Genomic DNA, 20,068 nt, shown 5'->3' on the forward strand with positions numbered 1-20,068 from the left:
TTCACTGGACTTGAGAGCTGCTCAGATGTGACTGACTCCCACCCATGAGCCAGCTGGGAGGTTGTGAGTCATTTCTTTATTGCCCGGAGTCTCAGTTTCCTAATCTATGGAAATGGGCATGTTACACACCTCGAGGGATTATTGTGAGGATTGAGCGCAGGCATGTTTATGAAGGTATCCGGTACATTAACCTAGTGCATAACAGGAGCTCAAGAAATAGTCACTTTCCCTTCCCTTCCTGGTGAATTCTTACAGTGAGAGCTGACATGTGCATGAGTTCCTGTGTCTGATGATTTGTATTTGGCTCGTAAAGCCATCATCTATATCATACCAACGGTTTAGCCCAGAGTTAATTTTTCCCCAGTGTGTCCATTTCATTCTTCTGCTCCCCATCTCTCCAAAAGTGCATGAGAAACATGACCCAGTGAGAAGCAACTGCTTCTCAGTGGGGCACAAAGGCCAAAGGGTGAGAGCTGTGCACGGGGTCGCCAGTGGGCTGGGGCTCCTTGGGGAGGACCCATTTGGCACTCATCACAAAGAGGAAGCGAATGCTCTCACCGACGTGGGTGGGTCCCAAAGGTTAGCAGGTCGGGGAGCAAAAACTCCGGATATTGTCTGGAACTGTCTTTCGAGCCTTTGGGTCTAGAGAACTATGCTTTTCTGGGTAAAGCTGAATGACCTGGGCGTGTCAGAGCTGTCCTTTGCTGTGGCAGCTGAAGTCATAGTCATCGCTGGATAGTGCATGGTGGGCCACTAAGTAGGGTTTGACTCTTTGGACCTCAGTGTCACTGGCACAGTGAGGGAGTTGGATAGATAAATATTTAAGCCCTTTTAACTTCTCCAGGAAAAGATCACTGGAAGAAAATGTCCCTGGCAGCTGTGTTTGAGGATGTTGATTGGGATAGAAGAGAACCAGGATACATGGAGACTGGGGTTGGACTGGGCAGAGGTGCTGGGGAATTGGCTGTTTGGCTGTGTTCCCCAGGATCGGCAGTCGAGAATCCATTTGTAAACTGACTCGAGAAAGATGGCAGGGTAGAATCCAAACTGAAACATGCCTCCCCCTTATATGGCCTGTGGCGCTGTGGCACTGAGGATGGACCTGGGTGTTTTTAGACAGACCTCAGCTCAGCCCCTCTAACCCTTACTCACCTAGTAATCTTGGTCCAGTATGCTTTACTGCTTATTCACTTTCCCCATCCAAAAACGGAGTTGACAATACCTACTTCGTGGGGTTACTTTCCGTGGTTTAATTAAAAGAAGCAATTTCCTCTAGCATCTAGTGTAATACTAGTCAAAGTTGTCCCTCAAATCACAGCTGCTAATGCTATTGCTGTTGGGATCAACATCAGACTTGAGTATTGTGCTATAAACACGGAAAAAGCCTGGCTGGAATTCTATATGAAGATGCTAATCAAATGCTTTGTAAAGAACCCATTCTCCCTTTTGGGGGGTGATTTTTCCACTTTGTTTTTTTCTCTCTGTTCCATTGCCTTCAGAACACCGGTTTCCCCTGGCTGGGTTTAGAGCTCTAGCCAGCCTGCCCCTGGTGCTCATGGGGCCCAGTGGGGACAGAGCCACGTCTTTTTACAGACAGCTCCCCAGCCCCAAGATCCAAGCCCATTTTTCATTCAGATTCAATTTCTCATCCTATTCCTTTTGTACCCCACTGAGGACAGGGCGAGAAGCATGAGTGACAGCTGTATTAAAGAGGCATTTGCAACACACATCGAGGGGCATCTCCTGGTAGGGAGGCTGATTAGACCCTGGCACTAGTCTTGCAAGAAATCTCTCTTTCTGGAATTGTTTGAAGATTGATTCTGCCTTATCTCCCCCATCAATAGTGTGCATGTTGGTGGCAGGGCGGGGGTCTGATTTTCATGCTGGGATTTAATAAAATGTGTACCTTCTTCTCTTTACGTGAGGGATAGTGTAATATTTTGATGGGGCCTGCCCTTGCAAAATCTCTCTTGAAAATCATGAACTGAATTAACAATATTGTTTCACTGAACTGTGCTGTAATACTAACTTGGCAAAAAGAAGCCTAGGGATTGTGATTGATGTTCATCACATGCATTACAAATCTATCAAACAGTTTGCCAGTTTCTTTTTCTCCTTTCTTTAATTTAATTTATTTATTTTTAACACCTTTATTGGAGTATAATTGCTTTACAATGGTGTGTTAGTTTCTGCTTTATAACAAAGTGAATCAGCTATACATATACCTATATCCCCATATCTCCTCCCTCTTGCATCTCCCTCCCATCCTCCCTATCCCACCCCTCTAGGTGGTCACAAAGCACGGAGCTGATCTCCCTGTGCTATGCGGCTGCTTCCCACTAGCTATCTATTTTACGTTTGGTAGTGTATATATGTCCATGCCACTCTCTCGCTTTGTCACAGCTTACCCTTCCCCCTCCCCGTGTCCTCCAGTCCATTCTCTATGTCTGCGTTTTTATTCCTGTCCTGACCCTAGGTTCTTCAGAACCTTTTTTTTTTTTTTTAGATTCCATATATATGTGTTAGCATACGGTATTTGTTTTTCTCTTTCTGACTTACTTCACTCTGTATGACAGTCTCTAGGTCCATCCACCTCACTACAGATAACTCAATTTCACTTCTTATTATGGCTGAGTAATATTCTTACTTAAGAATCTGTAGTCCACAGAATATAATTCCTACCAATGTTAATGAGCAATCCAATAAAATCAAATGTTAACCGTTATATACTATTTAGGGAAAATTCATCTTTATTAAAACCTTACCTCCAGAGGGAATATTGCGTGAACACATTTTGCACCTTCTTAGGTTTTTTGGGGGTTTGTAATGAGCAAGTCTGCTTTGGGCCGGTGTGTGTCCACGTCCCCAGGTTCATCACAATGGGATTTTAAGTGGCCACATTAACCTTTGAAAAATAGAGGAAGTCATGGAAGAATTAACAAAGAAAAACTGTGCCGTAGCAACTGCTGTTAGCAAAATCAAATCTCCTGCTGATAAATTATGGAAGAATTTTTGGAGGTTTTTGTTGTAGAATGAAAAAGATTTCTCTGACTTCTTTAATTCTCTCTTGATAGAACTTTTTTTTGTTTTTCTTTTTTTTTGGTTGTTATTTGAAACCGATTCTTACCTTTGCTGGGAGGATCATTTAACACGTTTCCCTCTGTCCTTCCCCTCCACTCCCTACCCCAAGGTGGTGCGTATGAAGTCAAACAGCATCAATTCTTCCGTTCCTTAGACTGGAACAGTTTGCTGAGACAGAAGGCAGAATTCATTCCCCAACTGGAATCCGAAGATGACACGAGTTATTTTGATAGTACGTGCATTATCTGACGTAAAGCATGATTTGGCCTTTACTTTGTAGAAAATCAGCTCTACTTTTGGTAGTACCTTCCAGTCTTGAACGCATGGGTTCTGAAACCTAATGCTGCTTTGATATAAAGACTCATAATTAAAATATCTAAATTAAAAGCTGAAAATCTGAATAATTGGAACTGTTTCCAAACATTTCCCTGCAGCGCGGTCAGAGAAGTACCATCATATGGAGACTGAGGAAGAAGATGACACCAATGACGAAGACTTTACTGTGGAAATAAGGCAGTTTTCCTCATGTTCACATAGGTTTTCTAAAGTAAGTAAAATATGGCATAAACATAGAAGGTCTCTGGGAGAATCTCCTACTGGTCGGATAGTTGGTGCCTTAAACAGCTGCACAGAATTGTAACAACCCCATGCAGTGTTTTGGGGCTTGAGATTTTTTTCGGGGGGTGGGTAATGACCCCACCATCTTGATAATCCAGAGTCCCTACCGCCCTGCTGGAGTATATTCCTCTGTTTCATGATCCAAAGGTTAGTATCTTTTTTCTTTGAGGCAGAGACTTGCCTTCATAGTCATTATTGGAGTACCTGATACCATTTACATGCTGGGGTCTAGCTCAGTGCTGCCGGGCCTTGGAGGCCTCCTTCCATTTCTTTCATCTTATAGTGAAGAACGTTGAGCTCACTGTGTGCAGAGCCCTCTTCTAGTATCCCATGGAATACAACACAAAGGAGAAAGCTCGGTCCTTGACATAAGCCCAGACACTTGGGGACAGTTGATTGCGGAATGAGAAAGTCTCTTAACCGATGATAAGAAAGTGTAAGTTATTATATTAAAGGGGCAGTAGGAAGCCAAGCTAGAATTTTGGAAATGGTAGAAGATAAAATCCACATTGGAGAAAGATGCTTTTTCACTGGTAGTGGTAAGGTTTAAAAGACAAACAAAACGAAGACACACCTGATAGTCCTGAGATTGGGGGGGCAGGGCCCAAGGAAGATAGAAATGAACCTAGAGGGCATCCTGCCTTCCTTTTGCTATTTTCAGTAGTGATGTATTTTCTGTTGCCATGGCATTTTGCATGATTATTGTGAAGCTTTTCTATAGCACTGAGTGATTTTAAAGTGTTCCGTATCTTTTTCTGAGTGACTGCCCAGGGTGCATCTGCAAATTGGCTGGCACTGCCCTCCCCATTTATAGGAAGGACATGGAGAGGTAGGGATTTCCCGGGAGGGAAGGTGCAGGTCTGGCCCAGAGCCGGGACAGAAGCTTTGATAACACAGAGTGTGGGGTTTCCCAGTACTTGTTCTCTGGCCCATCAAAGCCAGCTCCTAAACTGTTCCCTGCCCACGGTCTCCTGTTCTTTAGCCACCTTCCTCCAAATCCCAGGAGATTATAGGAGGTCTAAGGTCCATTCCCATGAGAGCAGCAAGTGACTGGGTTGGCCAGTAGTGAACGCTTCCTGGGCTGGGCTCTCAGCTCCCTATTTTAGCTTCCATCTTCCCTGTGGTACAGCAGAGATCTCAGTTTGCCTAAGCTATGATCTCCTTCAGAAATCCTGGTACCAACATATGAAACTGCCTGTCTGTATGTGAGATTTATAAGCCAAACAAGTAAGTACCTCTGACTCCTAACGCACTGCATCTCCCCCCAACATGTTTTGAAACAGGTCATTTAGTCTTCTCTTTGCCCTCAATTCCAATTCATTTTTCTCCTTCCCGCCCCTGACTGGGGGCCATTCAATCTTTTTCTCTGTGGTTTTCTTTTTCTGATTGACTTCACGGTTAAAAAGTAATCTAACGTGTGCATCGATCCCGGGCCTAGAAACCGCAATGCATCTATGGATTTTGTTTGCAGATACAAAGTCCATAGTGAGAGACGGTGAGAGGGTGATGAATTCATAGCTCTCCACTCCAAAAGGAAAAAAATTGTACATTGACCACTCACCTCAGGACTCAAGTAAACAGTATTGGAAAGTACCTTTTGAATACACAGTCCCAGTTCAAACTTCAGTCGTAGTCTCAGGTTGTTCTGCCAGGATTTGTTTGGTTTTTTTTATTCTGACAATCCCTTTCAAGAAGGTGTTAATAAGCACTGGCTATTTGCCTTGCAGGTTTTCAGCAGTATGGATCGAGGTACTCAGAATCCAGGAGAAGAAAAGGAAGACCCTGGGGACAAAACCAAAAGCACAACTTTGCCGTCCACGGAAACATTAAGCTGGAGTTCAGAGTATTCTGAAATGTATGTGAAATTCTTTTTATTTTTTTTATTTCTTTATTTTTTTAACGTCTTTATTGTATGTGAAATTCTTGTTAACAAATATCATGAACAGCAGCTACTAGGACAGTGGCTCTTAAACGTGAGTGTGCCTCCGAACCTTCTGGGGGGGCCTGTACAGGCAGATTGCTGACCCAGGGGATCTGGGATAGGGGCTGAGAATGTGCATTTCTACCAAGTTCCCTGGGATGCTGATTCTGTTGGTCTGGACACCACACTGTAAGAATCACTGCCCTCGACATGTCTTGGTTAGGCTCCCTCAGTTCCATTTTTACCTGGTTTCTTCCAAAATTCACCTTGAACACAGTTTCATAGCATGTATAGATGCATGACTTTGTATTTGTTTTTAATGAAGGCAACAGTTATCCACATCCAACTCTTCGGATACTGAAAGCCACAGACATAAAGTCGGTTCTGGCCTGCTTCCCAAACTGGCTATTTCAGCAGAGGCAGAACAAGATGAGGCTGCCCCCCACCCCAGAGAGCTGCATGAGCAGCGGGAAAAGCCAGCCCCCACCCCTGCAGAGAATGCACAGGAGGAGCCCGAGGTCAGCACTCCGGCCAGCACCATCAGCAGCTCCACCTTGTCAGGTAAGGCCCTGGGCGCGGCCCTGCCGTCCAGGCATCACCCACCACATTGAGAAGTGACTGCTGGTGCTCGGAATCCCAGGCCTGGCCCAGCCAGGCAGCGATGATGGGCATTTTGTGCCACTAGACTCTGTCCATGGCCCCACTCCTTGAGCTTGGGCGATGGGCTCCTCAGAACTGAGATCAGATGTCTCAGACCCCTCCTTAGTGCATGGCTGTACAGCACGTCCTTCTTGCTTCACCTGGAGCCTTCACGTCCTCTGCTGGGTTTCAGTGGCGTCCTTTGATGGCTGTCAGAACACAGTAAGGGAGCATGTTCTCTGTTGTGGGTACAAAGGCATGCCTTGTGGAGTTGCATCTAACTCAAAGTTACAAGTAAGCAACTCTATTAAATAGTCAAATGGTCAAACTTACCCTCAACAATGTCGTAAATCACCACCCATAAGGTACCGTGTAAGCCAGTTTTCCTTCTGCTGTTGAGACGGGTGGTTGTTTCTTTGGAGGAGTTGGTTTTTGTCATGGGACCACTTATACCCAATAACCAAGCAGTCTGCACGTGAGACCCTCAGTGCAGCAAGATGCTTATTCTGTTTGCATAGCTGGCTAGAAACAGAGGCTGATGAGAATCTCAGGGACGTATAAAAAAAGAAGACAAGCAAGAAATTAGGTGGGCAAACATCTTGTATATATGATGGTAAAAAAAAAAAATACCTCATACCTCGATCTATACTTTTGAAGTGTTTTACTTCAAAAGTAACTTGGATATAAAGTTTCTTTAAGGGGAAAAAAAAAAAAAAGATGCTTATTCTGTGAGGTTCACGGATGGAGCAGGGAGAGGGGAGTCAGGAATACTGACACAGTTCAGATCGGTGTCTCGTGCGCCTATGACACAACTCCACTGCACACAAGCTGCCTTCCCAGCCTCTGGATAACTGACGCAAATAACCCTAAGACATCTTTGGGTGTGTGAGACAGAGTGGGGCTTGGGCCTTTCCTATAGGGGGCGCTTTATGGTGTCACTTTTATGTGAAGTAAACCTTCCTGACACCAGGAGCAGTATCTCCACAGGTTTTTAAAATGCTTACTGTATCATGGTTACTTGGGGCCTTTAATCACGGAGGTGTCCTCATTAGATGATCGGCCTTGCGCCTCCCTCAGAGCAAGTCCTTGAAGTGCATTTCAAATATTATTCGGTGTATAAAAATTTTATGCACAGCATGTCCTTCTACAGAGCAATGTGTATTTATGCTTAAAAAATAAAAACGTGGATATGGATTAAGGTTGCTATGATAAATGTTTTCATTAAGCCATATCCAGTATGCTATATTGATAACCGTGAGTGATTCCAAGAATTTTCATGAACAGTTTTTTAACTTACTGAATATTCGTGGTGTGATGTTTTCATCTTGCTTTGAATCATTTCAAAATTACAAATTTTACAGGCTGGGTTTATTTCCGCCTCCCTAAAAAGTCTGGTCCTGTGTAGCTTCACATGAGCTTACAGTTGATCATGGGGAAGAATGCTATTGGGTTTTTTCCTTCTCTCTCTTCACCTCAGTTCTGTTTCCATGTAGGACAGTTCCACTTGTCCTAAATCAGAGAGCCAAGAGAATAGCAGTGAAGAAGTAGCGTAGAAACAAGCTGGTAGTCTAAGATGCCTGACCATTTTTAGTTCATCTTGGTAATCAGATCAAATGTAGATGTGTCAAGTGTTTTATATTTCTGGTTACTAAATTCTCATCTGTTTCTTAGTTATTATTTACTCTGAATAGAGTTACCTCTACTTCACATTTATTCTTAATATGATGAATTGTTTATGATCTCTTGGTCTCTTCTGCCTACTCACTATCAGAAAGGTAGGAGGTAAAGGGAGGGGAATGGTGTCTAAGCATTTGATTGAGTACTTTCACAATTAAAAACACAATCTGTCTATATCCTGCTATGCATTATGATGAATAGATTCAAACCACCTTTCTCTCTGTCTCCCCCATACACACACTAAAACTAATCAAAGACCTTGGGGGCCATACAGAAGAGAGAGATGAGCCGATTTGCTCACAGCCAAGGGGAATTAGGGAATCTGAAAACCGTGACTGTAGTAAAATTAAGTTTGTTGATTTTTATGTTGCTCCACCATCAAAAAGAAAGAATCCTTGACATTTACAGAACATTAAGGTGACGTTATCTACCACTGGCAGAAAAGAAACACACGTGTATATACAGTGCTATGAGATGAGATGGCGGGATGAAATGGCGGAGGCAAGAGGGAGGGATGATAAAAGAGAACATTGAATATTCACACTCTGGCATTTAGGGCAGTGCAGCTTTATACCTGTCTCTTTTTTCATGACTACAATGTATTTGGATCAGTGAAAAGTAAGGCTTGAATGCATCCAACAAATTATTCATTGTGAAGAGATTCAGCTTTTCAGTTTATGCTTGTCCGTGATCCCATCCGAGCCAAATTAGAAAGGAGAAGGGAGTGTGTAACTTACCCAAAAGTAAATTAAACGTTTTTTGAGATACGATTTTTTTGATTTGTGAAGCCGTTTTTGTCAAGTCCCTCAGCAGTTGATTTCTTCATTTAGAGTGAATAGAATAGATATGCTGTTATGTGGGACTGAATTTGGCATATAGAAGTAGAAAAGTGGTTGATATTTGCCTTAAGATCGTCTTCCTTAGTAGGTCAGATGGGTGTCACGTGGAAGTTTGTGAATCTTACCCTGTACCTACGGCACAGTAGGTGGCCATGAGCTGTGCCGTGCCCAAGCCCACCGTCCCAAGTCCAAGCCTTCCCTTAGCTTGGACCCCTCCTGTGGGTCTGTGCCACCTCTGTGAACTAGGACCAAACCTGCCGTGCAGTCAAATGATGTGTATATAGCACTGTAACCGAAATGTTAGTTAAGTCTGATTAAGCCTCTTCTCTAGGCAAAGAATGTCATGGTCAGCACTTTAAAATGTGCTGCTTGGCCTTTCAAAGGATCATGTATAATGGTATTAAATTCTCTGTGTGGATTGTATATCTTAATGTGGTGATAGTGATGATTTTTAAAGCACAGGGGCCTTATAATATAGCATTTAGAAGGAAAAAGAAGGTAAGCATTGCTTTTTTCTGGACAAAGATGTATTATCAGTGATTAAAAAAAGGAAGAAAAAAAAAAAACCAGAAAACTGATAGCCTGTGAAAGAAAGAATAGGAGAAACCAAAAGGGGTGGTCACTTGACTTTTTTCAACATGTCACTTCTGACAAGAGTAAAGAACTTTCTTTACTCTGGGCGTGTGCAATTACCAGACTGGTATCAGTGATTTTCCATTTCTGCATCCTTCTACGTGGTTACATGTTCTCTTATGTTCCTCTGCTGAGGGAAGTCCTAGTTTTTTAACTTTAAAAAAAAAAAACAACTCTCCAGTGTATACTGAGGATTAATAAAATTAAAAATAAGGAAGGTGTGATGGCTGGCTTAGAGGAGGACAAATCTTTTCACTTCCAGTAACTTCAGGGCAGATCAGCATTTGGCACTGTCTAGTCTAAAGGCAAGAAGATGTAGGGAACCATTGGGTACCATAGTGAAGCATACCCTTTGTCTTGTCCTGTGAGATTTACAAGGAGGTCAGAGTGAAAGCAGGTGTGGGAAGTCAAAGGCGACACTTTAGGCACTTTTCCATAAGTTACAAACCTGAGCCTAAGTGTGAGGTGTGGCCTAGAAAGATGGTAGGAGGTGACAATGGGCATAAATGTCCACGAAGTGACTAAATGATGTCCACATAGCAAAACCCAATATTAACAGCACTGCTAATGATGGTCATTTGTGTCACAGGGTGATCATACCATACGGTGGGCGTTGTGTGGTTCACGAGCTGATGTTTGGTTCATGGCCTTCCGTGGTGGGGTCGGGGGGGAAGAGTTGTCTCTACTAGGGTTGTAAAAGACAGATTCTAAAAAGTAATCTCCTAGTTAAATGGAGTCAATTGAGAGTTAGTGGACTTGTGTACAAGTAGAACGAAATCTGAACGGAAACCTCTTTCATTCTTCCTCCTCCGCGCCACTTTTCTCAAACCGGTCACATGAGTTTCATGTTTGCCTGACGCCACATGGACTCATGAACCACATGGGCTTCCGTTTCCCAGCGTTTGTCCTTCCTTCTCTCTCTCTCTCTCTCTCTCTCCCTCTCCCTCCCTCCCTCCCCCTCTCCCCACCTCTCCTATCCCAGATTTTCCTGAACATGTTTATCCCTTCTTCTTTGTACAGTTGGCAGTTTTTCAGAGCACTTGGATCAGATAAATGGACGAAGCGAGTGTGTGGACAGTACAGATAATTCCTCAAAGCCCTCCAGTGAACCCACTTCTCACATGGCTCGGCAGCGATTAGAAAGCACAGAGAAAAAGAAAATCTCGGGGAAAGTCACAAAGTCCCTTTCTGCCAGTGCTCTGTCCCTCATGATCCCAGGAGGTAGAGAGACATCTACTTGCATGACATTGTGTGATTTGTGCATGCTCACCCCCCGCCCCCAGTTTGCAATGCTGATTGACATACAAGATGGCTTGAAACAGTAGTGGGTGCTGTCCTGGCGCAGCCCTCCGGAGTGTCTCCCTGCAAGACCTCCAGAGCTCCCAGGGGCATATGTGGTTTACTCCTTCTCGCTTCTTTCTGCAGCAGGAGATGAGGCAGGCTCTCTTCCCACAAAGGCTTATTTCTTTTATTTGTTTTCTTTCCTTTTCTCCCACGCTCCCCAAGTTAAGTGATAAATTTCCCTCTTCTGAATAATTTTTCTTCCCTAGACTCTGCATCATTTGTACCCTTTATGGAGCTGTTAACAGCATCTGTGTTGGAAAGCTAAGTATAGTTTTTCTCATCTAATTAACAAGGAAATCGACACAGAGAACATAAGTTTTTCATTTCTGGGGATGCAGAGTCCCAGACAGCACTGAAATTACAAGGTTTACCAGCCCTGTCTGTTGGGTTATGCTTCCTCCTACTGGTATTATTTTCTACCCTGTATTAAAAAACTGGGCTTAATTAATGGTTTTGTTCAGTTGCAGTATGTTTCCAGAACCTAGTTTTGCCTCTGCTAATCACAAAGTCTACAGTAATTTCACTGGCTGAGATGAAAATATATACCCTGGTGGTTACGATTTATCACTCAAATGACAGTAAGAGAGTGGAAGTGGCAGTCGAATTACATTGCAGATGGCTTGCAGTTGGAAGAATACAGACCATGTATAAAAGAGATTGTTTACATTGTTGAAATTTCAAATTCCTGCAGAAAGAAATTGGGTAAAAACAAAAGCTCCCTGGGGGGTAATGCTCACTGTAGCATATGCTCATTTCTGGGAAATGTCTGTGTAGCACCATAAAACAAACAGCTGTCTCCCTAGTTTGAGTGACTATTCATAACCAGAAGGCAATGGCCCCAGTGCAGCTGCAGTCAGGAAGGTAAGTGGGGTGTGGTCCAGTCCACTTTGAGAGCTGATGAGAAAGCCCACATCTTGGTGAACGTAGGTCAGTTCTTCAATCGGAGGAGATAAGGTAAAATGTACCGAGGTAAAGGGTCGGGGGCCTGGCTCTTTTAGCAGTTTGGATCTGTGTATCCACTCTATCTTCTTCCTGCCTTTGCATGTGTTGATGTTCCCTACCCACCGGTGTGCCTCTGTTCACCTGGCCTTTGGATGAGACAGAGGTAGCCAGGAAAAAAGGGTCAGGATGCCGCATGAAGTCAGAAAGTGAAGGAGCTTGGATAGTGATACATTTAGCTAATTGTTTCCCTTTGGACAGACATAAGCATTAGAGCAAAAGATAGTCGGGATACTTTCAGTTTGCTGTGGCCACGATGTTACCGAACCCCAGGAGGCTTCAGATGCGCTGGCCCTTTGTAGCCTGACCCTGACTGAGCTCACATTTAAACCTCAGCATCTTTTTGTAGGTTATTCTTTTACACACACACACACACACACACACACACACACACACACGCACACGCAATTTCACATGACCAGTTAGGATCTGTTTAGATTCACATAGATGAAACAGTGATAAGAGCTATAAGTTAAAGTGTGTTTGTTCATAAAACAAGAAAAACAGAATAGTATTGGTGTTGAAGAATATGAAGGGAGTTTTTCTTAAAATTTCTCTATCCACCTGCATTATCCTCTCAGAAACCTTGCTAGAATTACAGGTAATATATGAAGAGAATCAGTTCTAATCATAGTAATAAGGAATGATTCTTTTATAGAGAAGTTAACATGACAATGTTTTCTTGATCAAAATTGTTTAATCAGTACTAGTTCAGTAATATGATAAAAAAGCAGAGGTAAATTGATGAATTGCTTTCCAGGCCAGGTTTTTTCGAAAAGAACCATGTTAACGTTATTTAGGGCAAGATTTGGAGGCTGAGTATCTTTTACTATCGTCCATACAGCCTTCCCTGGGTGAGGGTATACCTGAAATTTGTGCACCGATGATTTGTTTATTTACTTATTTATTTATTTATTTTGGGGGCTGCATTGGGTCTTCGCTGCTGCGTGCGAGCTTTCTCTAGTTGCAGCGAGCAGGGGCTACTCTTAATTGTGGTGCATGGGCTTCTCATTGCGGTGGCTTTTGTCGTTGCAGAGCACGGGCTTCTAGGCGTGTGGGCTTCAGTAGTTGCAGCATGCGGGCTCAGTAGTTGTGGCACATGGGCTTAGTTGCTCCGCGGCATGTGGGATCTTCCCGAACCAGGGATCAAACCCTTGTCCCCTGCATTGGCAGGCGGATTCTTAACCATTGCCCCACCAGGGAAGTTCCTGTTTCTTTAATTAAAAGAAAGTGTATTAAAAGATCACAGTCAGATAGCAGTGAAGTTTCGTTTGTTTTTTAATTTGTGTAGAGAACTAAGAAGTTGTAACTTCAGAATGTGAGTTTAAAAGTTAGTTTAAAAAGAGGCATTTCTGAGATTTCTTTGACAGGCTTCTGTCAAGTTACCAGTTACCATGCTAGTTACCAGTATAAATATTTTTATATTATTTCTTCTTTATTAGAAAGGAATGGATTTGTATTGTGACTGTCCTCCCAATCCCAGCAGGGCTACCTAGTGAGGGCTACCTGAGAGCAGTTTGTGGGACCAGGATGAGCTGTGATGACTGGCTTCTCTGTTGCAGATATGTTTGCTGTTTCTCCACTGGGAAGTCCAATGTCTCCCCATTCTCTGTCCTCGGACCCTTCTTCCTCAAGGGATTCCTCTCCCAGCCGAGATTCCTCAGGAGCTTCTGCCAGTCCATACCAGCCCGTTGTGATCCACAGTTCAGGGAAGAACTATGGTTTCACCATCCGAGCCATCCGGGTGTATGTGGGAGACAGCGACATTTACACAGTGCATCATATCGTTTGGGTAAGACCGACAGTCTCTCTTTCTGGTTAGTTTTTGTTCCCAGCCAAACTGGAGAATAAATATGTCAGCTGAGGCGTAGTTAACAGCAAATGATTTTTCTCTGAAGCTGACATTTGGGACCTGTTTCATACTCCTGCCCTTTATCTGTGTGGTGGGATTGAATTTAGCAAGAGTTAATTCTTTCTCATAATTCTGTTAGTCTTCATATCTGATTAACCACTCTGCATACCAAGCTGGTAGAAATAGTCAAAGATAGTCCTGTTTTTATCCTTCTTTCATTCTTCTTTTCTTAGATTTTTTTTTCCCTAGCCTTCCTTTTTTTTTTTTTTTTAAGTACTTTCTCAGATCACCTGAAATTGTTTAAGGAACTATAGAAATTACCCTATTTTAGGATGATGACAGAAAAAGAATAGCAAACCTTGTCTTACTGGTTTCCTCTTAGGAGCTCAGGATCATTTGCTGATTAACTCAGAACACTGAGCCACAAGAAACAGTAGGTGTCAGGGTTGTCATTTGTTTGCTTACTAATATATATACTCTCCTCTTGGACTTTAGAATGTAGAAGAAGGAAGTCCAGCTTGCCAGGCAGGACTGAAGGCTGGGGATCTGATCACACACGTCAATGGAGAACCAGTGCATGGACTCGTCCACACAGAAGTTATAGAGCTCCTGCTAAAGGTACTATCTTTTTGATGTCATGGCCATCCAGATGAAGGAGGTAGCCAGAAAGAACTAGTACCAAGAGTTCTTTGCTCGGGGTCTAGAGTTCTATATGACACATCCATACACACTCAGTCTCGTTGCTGAGAGAATATTCGGTAGTCTGTTTAATGTAAAGGCAAAAATAACATGAATTTTTTGGTTTTATATCATGAAATGCACGCTCGTATATCTGCACAGTCACTTCCTAATTTAATTTTGCTTCTTATCCTGAATTACAAATAGAGTTCTCTTTGTTTATGTACCGCACATAGTAAAATCTGTTTGGAAATCGTCCATCCTAAAGGCGATTTTCTTCAGTAAATTTTGTTCTATATAGCAGAAGACAAGGTAGTATTAAACTGTGAGGTCAGATCTGAAGGTTGAGTCTGAGAGTTGGGTTTCCTTTTGAAAGGTAGACCTGTGAATATATAACATACACTATAAATGATAGAAATAGGTGGTAATGGAAGAAGGGATTCTAGCGATCATTAGGCCTTTTCCCATTCATACGTACAAATGAATTTGAGTGTAGATCAGTTTCTACTTGGAATGTAAGCTGATTCAAGCCAATGGAGTACAGAGATCCCAAGAAGCCTGAGTATGATAGAGAGAGACAGTCTATACTGATCCTCTCCTTTCTTTTGGGTTATTTGCTCTGCCACCTGCTGACTACAGAATATAAAGTTATGGCTCCAAATATGGATCTGGTTAAAACAAAGATAAATTTGAGTTCGATTTTAAGTTTTTTCAAGGAAAGAAGACTATCTGTGATCAAAAATACAGTCTTTAATTGTAGGATTATTTTACAAGTCAACAGATGTTTACGGATGACCTCTGGCTTTTGTAAGCACTGGGAGGGCTGGGCTATAAGGGGCTATCAGAGAGGCGTGAGCCATGACCTCAGAGAACCTGCAGCCTATCGAGAGGCACAACAGAAACACATACGTGTCATTGAAACAAGGTACATTCAGACTGTTTCCAGAGCACTCGCTCTGAGACAGGTACCACGGTAGATGTTGGCAACATAGGAATTCAGGTATGGTCCTTGCCCTCGAGGACTATGGGAGATATAGAAGAGTTATGCAAGCAGATAGCGTTCAGCTTGGTCAGCCAGGGGCCACAGCAGGGGGAGGAATCCCGTACTTTTGGAGAGAAGATTCTGTGAATGAGGAGAGTCATCGCAGAGAAGTGACACTGAACTGGAACTTGAAAGAAAATTAGGATTTGGAAGGTAGTGCAGGTAGGTGGGTGTACAAAGCCTTTGAAAAGTAAGTACAGTTAAATGACTTTTCTTCTTCCTTCTCTCATCCCCCAGCCAACACAAGTGTATTCTTCAAATGATTCAGTGTCTGGCCTAGGTTCCAGGAAGAGGAATAGCATGCATATTCAAAGGTCCATTGTGAAGTGGCCGATTGTAGGAAAGTTATTGCTGTTGATCAGTTCACAGCATTAATGAAACTTTGGTCTTGGCCTCAGTCCCCATTGGAGTTGAGGCCGGGCTTTGCTATCCTCCATACCTACAGGTGGTTCCCCTAACTCTAGTCAACTTTCTCACAAATGCATCCTATACTATTGGGCTGCCTGATGGCTTCGTCACTGGCGGACCATCAGGGTAGTAGCTGTATTTTGGTATTCTCAGATGCTTTTTACACGATGTTTTATACTTGCAAACTACTTCACAACATCTCACGGCATCCTTAGGAAAAGGCGGAAGGGCCATTACGTAGGGCTGTATGTATATTTAGAGATACACGTGCAATACTTATTTATCTTTCGGGATGTGAACCTAATAAGCGTATCGCGTGTTTCATGGCTGCAGCTTTGGTCACACTTACCCTCACAACTTCAAAATGAGCCTGCTATGGAAGCACTAACTTACATGCACAAGGAAATAGAAAGTCACGGTCATCCGGTTCAGTTCCCCACAGCTCTGTGAATCCCTGTAAATGTGCCCCTTCAGTGTCGCCTTAAACCTCTCCTGCCACAAGGAGTTAATCACCTCCATCCAGCTTGCAAGTAGCTTGTTAAAAAAGAACTTTGTCAAAGCACCGAAATCTCTCTCCAGCCGCTGCAGTGAGGGGTGGAGGCCACATGGACCCAGTCATATCCCCTGCTCACGTAATTACCTGCCCAGTGTAGCCTCCCTAATACAGAAAACTCTCTATTCAACCAGGTTGCTTTCTTAGGACAGCGTTAGTTTAAATCCCCAATCGTAAGAGAAGCCCTAAAATATCACCAGCCCCTGCCTCAAAATTTCCTTTCCCTGAACTCTGGAGAACCTCTGGAAACTAAAATGGGGACCATCAAATAGCATCGTTATTACCATCTTCACATATTAGCTGGGCCCCCAAAGTGTGAAAAAGTGTGCGAGATACCGAAGAGTCACACAACAAATGACACATATGAATAATAGGTAATCGAGAGCCTTTACATGAATAAACTCAGGTAATCCTCATGCCTTGTGCATAGGTGCTATAAACATAAATGTCCCCATTTTACAGATAAATAAAAAAATTAAAGCAGGGAGAAGTTAACAAAGCAGCCAAGGTTATCTGCTAGGAAAGAGCAGAAGAGGATTTTCATCAGAGCAATGCAGCTCCAGAGCCTGTGCTTTCAACCAGCACGCCACTGTGCTCTGTACATGAAGTCTTCTGATTGCCAGTGACTTAAGTTAATACAGTCCAACGTTCACGGGGGAAACAGTGGCAATACTAGACTATAATCAGAGTGTCAGACAAAAGGAACAAATTGTAAATATGGCCCAGGTTCTAAAGGAGAGAGGGCTTTCCACCAGGGTGGGCAGGGGTGAAGAGTTAGGGGTTTTCTGTGCAGGGCTGTGAAGGATGGGTGGACATTTAGTGTATGGGAAGAGGGTGTAGGACGGTCTGGGCAAAATAAAGAAGATGCTTAAAAACACAAGGACAGGAAGCTCAGAGTGCTTGAGGTGCATGAGTAAACCAGTGTGGCTGGAGCCTGAGTTCATAGCATCTGGGATGAAGTGTGCAGGATGGCTGGGGCTGGATCATGGAGGGTTGAGTCGGGGCAAGGACACACGTATGCAGGAAGAGTGCTGTTCGCCATGTGCGTCTTGCAGAGAAAGAAATGTAAAAACAGTCTAGCTCAGTGAAGCACCCAAGGCCAACTGATAAACTAATGTGGAGTCAGACTGAGAGAAGAGACTGAATAGCCTGACTTCTGCTTTTGTGTTCAGTTCAGCCAGCTTAAAATAATTTCCCTCCCACGGTGCACTAATCATACCAGTGGTTTAAAGTAAAACTTAACTAATGGAACATTTAACAGTCTTCTGGCCCCATTTCGTTGTTATTTTTTAAAACAGTGCTGCAGAATTTCCCTAATAAGAGACTGCTTCTTCTTCAAAAGAATTTGTTGAGGTCAGTAGACCCAGTAAAACACAGTGTGCCGAGTTCTGACAGCACTTGCTATAGCCGATGGATCCACCAGATGGCAGTCTCCACAATTCTCACCTGTTCTCCATAAAATTATAATATTTTTCAGTCATTTGCTTACCATTTTTGTAATCATTAACGTTTCCAACCAACTGTTTGCACTCTGCATTTTTTTTGTGTCTGTATTTCCCCTTAGGGAAGTTATCTCTTTGTGTATTTCCATAAGTCAAGTGAACTGTCATCTGGAACAGCCATATGTAGAAACAAAAAAAAGAAAACTGGGTTTGGTTGTATAGTGGAAAGGGACTTTTGTCCAGAACTTAATGACGTGCTCTGATTCAGCAAACCCTGGTCATAACTTTTCTGGTGAGGAATGTTCAGCATTTATATTATATTTTTTTCATATAATGTTGACGATATTTTTAAAATTTCTTCTTGACAGTCTGATACATTGATCATTCCTTACATGGATCCAGTGCCTCGTTCCCTCACCACCACTCTTTAAGTACAAGCTGTGCGCTCTGCTGGGAGGAAGAGATGGAAGGGATCAGGGCATGCCCCTGCCCAAGAGGAGTGGGCAGTGTGGGGTGAGGGGCGGGAGAGCCAGCTTTGGGCTCTCCCACTGGGCTCTGTGACCTTGGGAAAAAAGAATCTCAGTGTCTCTGAATCTCTTTTCCTTACCTCTAGTCGAAAAATAATAATCCCTTCCTACCTCATAGGGTTTAAAAAAAAAAAAAACCCTCATGACTTGGTTGTGAAAATAAAGTAAGAGAATATATGTGAAAAATGCTTTAATATTCACAATGTGCTTTTAAGATGCTCAGTGGCATTGTGAGCCTCTTGCAGGTAAAGATATAAAAGTCAGTGCTGAATTGTGTTAGAAGGGGTGGAAGTGGATTCAAGCTTAGATGGCTCATGGGCTCTAGCAGCCCCGGTGATCATTGTGGCTCTGTGTCCACTCTGTATATGATGTAGAAAAGGACGAAAGGAACTTCAGTGAAAGATGAACTCCCATCATGTTTGTTGCCCCTTTCCTTCCCCTAAGGCATGCAGGAAAAACTAAAACTTTAGCCTGGCCTCGCTCAGTTAGCCTGGCCTCACTCAATTTGTAAAGAGAAAATCCCATACCAAACAACCTTCAATGGTAGGCCTTTCATACTTCAAAGCTGAGTTTTCAGTTTAAAGAATAAATTGAATGTCAGTCTCTACTATCAGGTTAAGGTTTATTTTTAAAGTTTTGGCATTTGCATATAAAACATGTACTTTATTCTTTCAGGATGAAGAAAAATTGTTTCTCTTGTTCAAGTTCAAATCTCATTTCCCTAAAATATTTTTTTACAATTATGACATTAAGTATGGGATTATATGTTCTTAAATATATAAAGAACTCTAAAATCAGTAGTACTAAGACTTTCTGATACAAAATTGGATGTAAGACATGAACAAATCGTTCTCTAAAGAAATAGAAATCATCGAAAATAAATGAGTCGAAGTCCAGCTTTGTTAATAGCCAAAGAACAAAGATTAAAACTTGATGTAACTTTTTCCTGTAAAATCAGTAATCTGTTTAATGTTAATATTCAGTTCTGATGAGCCCGTTCTGTGGCTGCTGCTCGTGCGCTGCTGGCAAGAGCACGAGGTGACGTAACCCTTCTGGAAATTAGTGTATCACCAGGCCCCAAGAGTCGCTAAAAAGTCCACCTAGACCCTTTGCTGCGTGTATTGGGTCTAATTATGTAATCTAAGGGAAATGTCAGAGGCTCGGACAGCGATTTAGAGATAAAGGTATTCATTCCAACCCTTACAAGAATTGCGAGATAGAAAACAATAGCTGTAGGAAAATAGTTAAATTGTGATTCACCCATCTCATGGAATATTTTTAAATAGCCAGTAAAAATCATGTTCTTAAGGAATATTCAGTGATGAAGGGCAAGTTTTTCAAAGTTAGGAAATGTGAAGTGAACAAAAAACATAAAACTAAATATGAGATTAATTTAATTAAGATTTAAATTATTTATAAAGTGTGTCTGTGTATATATATATATATATATATATATATATATATATATATATATATATATATACATACTTTCTACATGCCTGTTAAGAGACCAGCAGGAAATATACAGAAATGTTACCAACGTTAGCTGGGTGGTAAGCTCCTCAGTGATTTTTTTAATATATATATGCTTTACTCTTTTCTTCTTATAATGGCACGGATTACTTCCCAAGTTGGGAGGGAAGGTGGATGTTGATATTAAAACAATCTCTGTTTTTCCAGTCCCCAGCCCCCATCATACTCAACTCCCCATCTCTTAATACCGCTTAGAGCTGAGTTGCTAGGCATCTTCCAGGCACAGGCCTTTTAAAAGGCCCTTCTCGGGCTTCCCTGGTGGCGCAGTGGTTGAGAGTCCGC

At 42.6% G+C, this 20,068-nt stretch overlaps 1 protein-coding gene across 6 annotated transcripts in view; it reads left to right on the plus strand.

The window, feature by feature from the left end:
* Window positions 1–20,068, plus strand: part of MAST4 (microtubule associated serine/threonine kinase family member 4) — a 568,618-nt gene that overhangs the window by 538,148 nt on the left and 10,402 nt on the right. For 4 of the 6 annotated variants that reach the window (XM_073802173.1, XM_073802174.1, XM_019929935.3 and 1 more), the window contains 7 exons: window positions 3,191–3,313; window positions 3,516–3,628; window positions 5,427–5,554; window positions 5,946–6,181; window positions 10,429–10,629; window positions 13,314–13,543; window positions 14,099–14,221. In XM_073802173.1, coding sequence (XP_073658274.1) covers window positions 3,191–3,313; window positions 3,516–3,628; window positions 5,427–5,554; window positions 5,946–6,181; window positions 10,429–10,629; window positions 13,314–13,543; window positions 14,099–14,221 — 1,154 coding nt within the window. The remainder of the gene's footprint in view (window positions 1–3,190; window positions 3,314–3,515; window positions 3,629–5,426; window positions 5,555–5,945; window positions 6,182–10,428; window positions 10,630–13,313; window positions 13,544–14,098; window positions 14,222–20,068) is intronic. The other 2 variants (XM_073802175.1, XM_019929936.3) reach the window with 1 other exon arrangement.

The sequence above is a fragment of the Tursiops truncatus genome, chromosome 3 (assembly GCF_011762595.2).
Source record: "Tursiops truncatus isolate mTurTru1 chromosome 3, mTurTru1.mat.Y, whole genome shotgun sequence".
NCBI lineage: Eukaryota > Metazoa > Chordata > Mammalia > Artiodactyla > Delphinidae > Tursiops > Tursiops truncatus.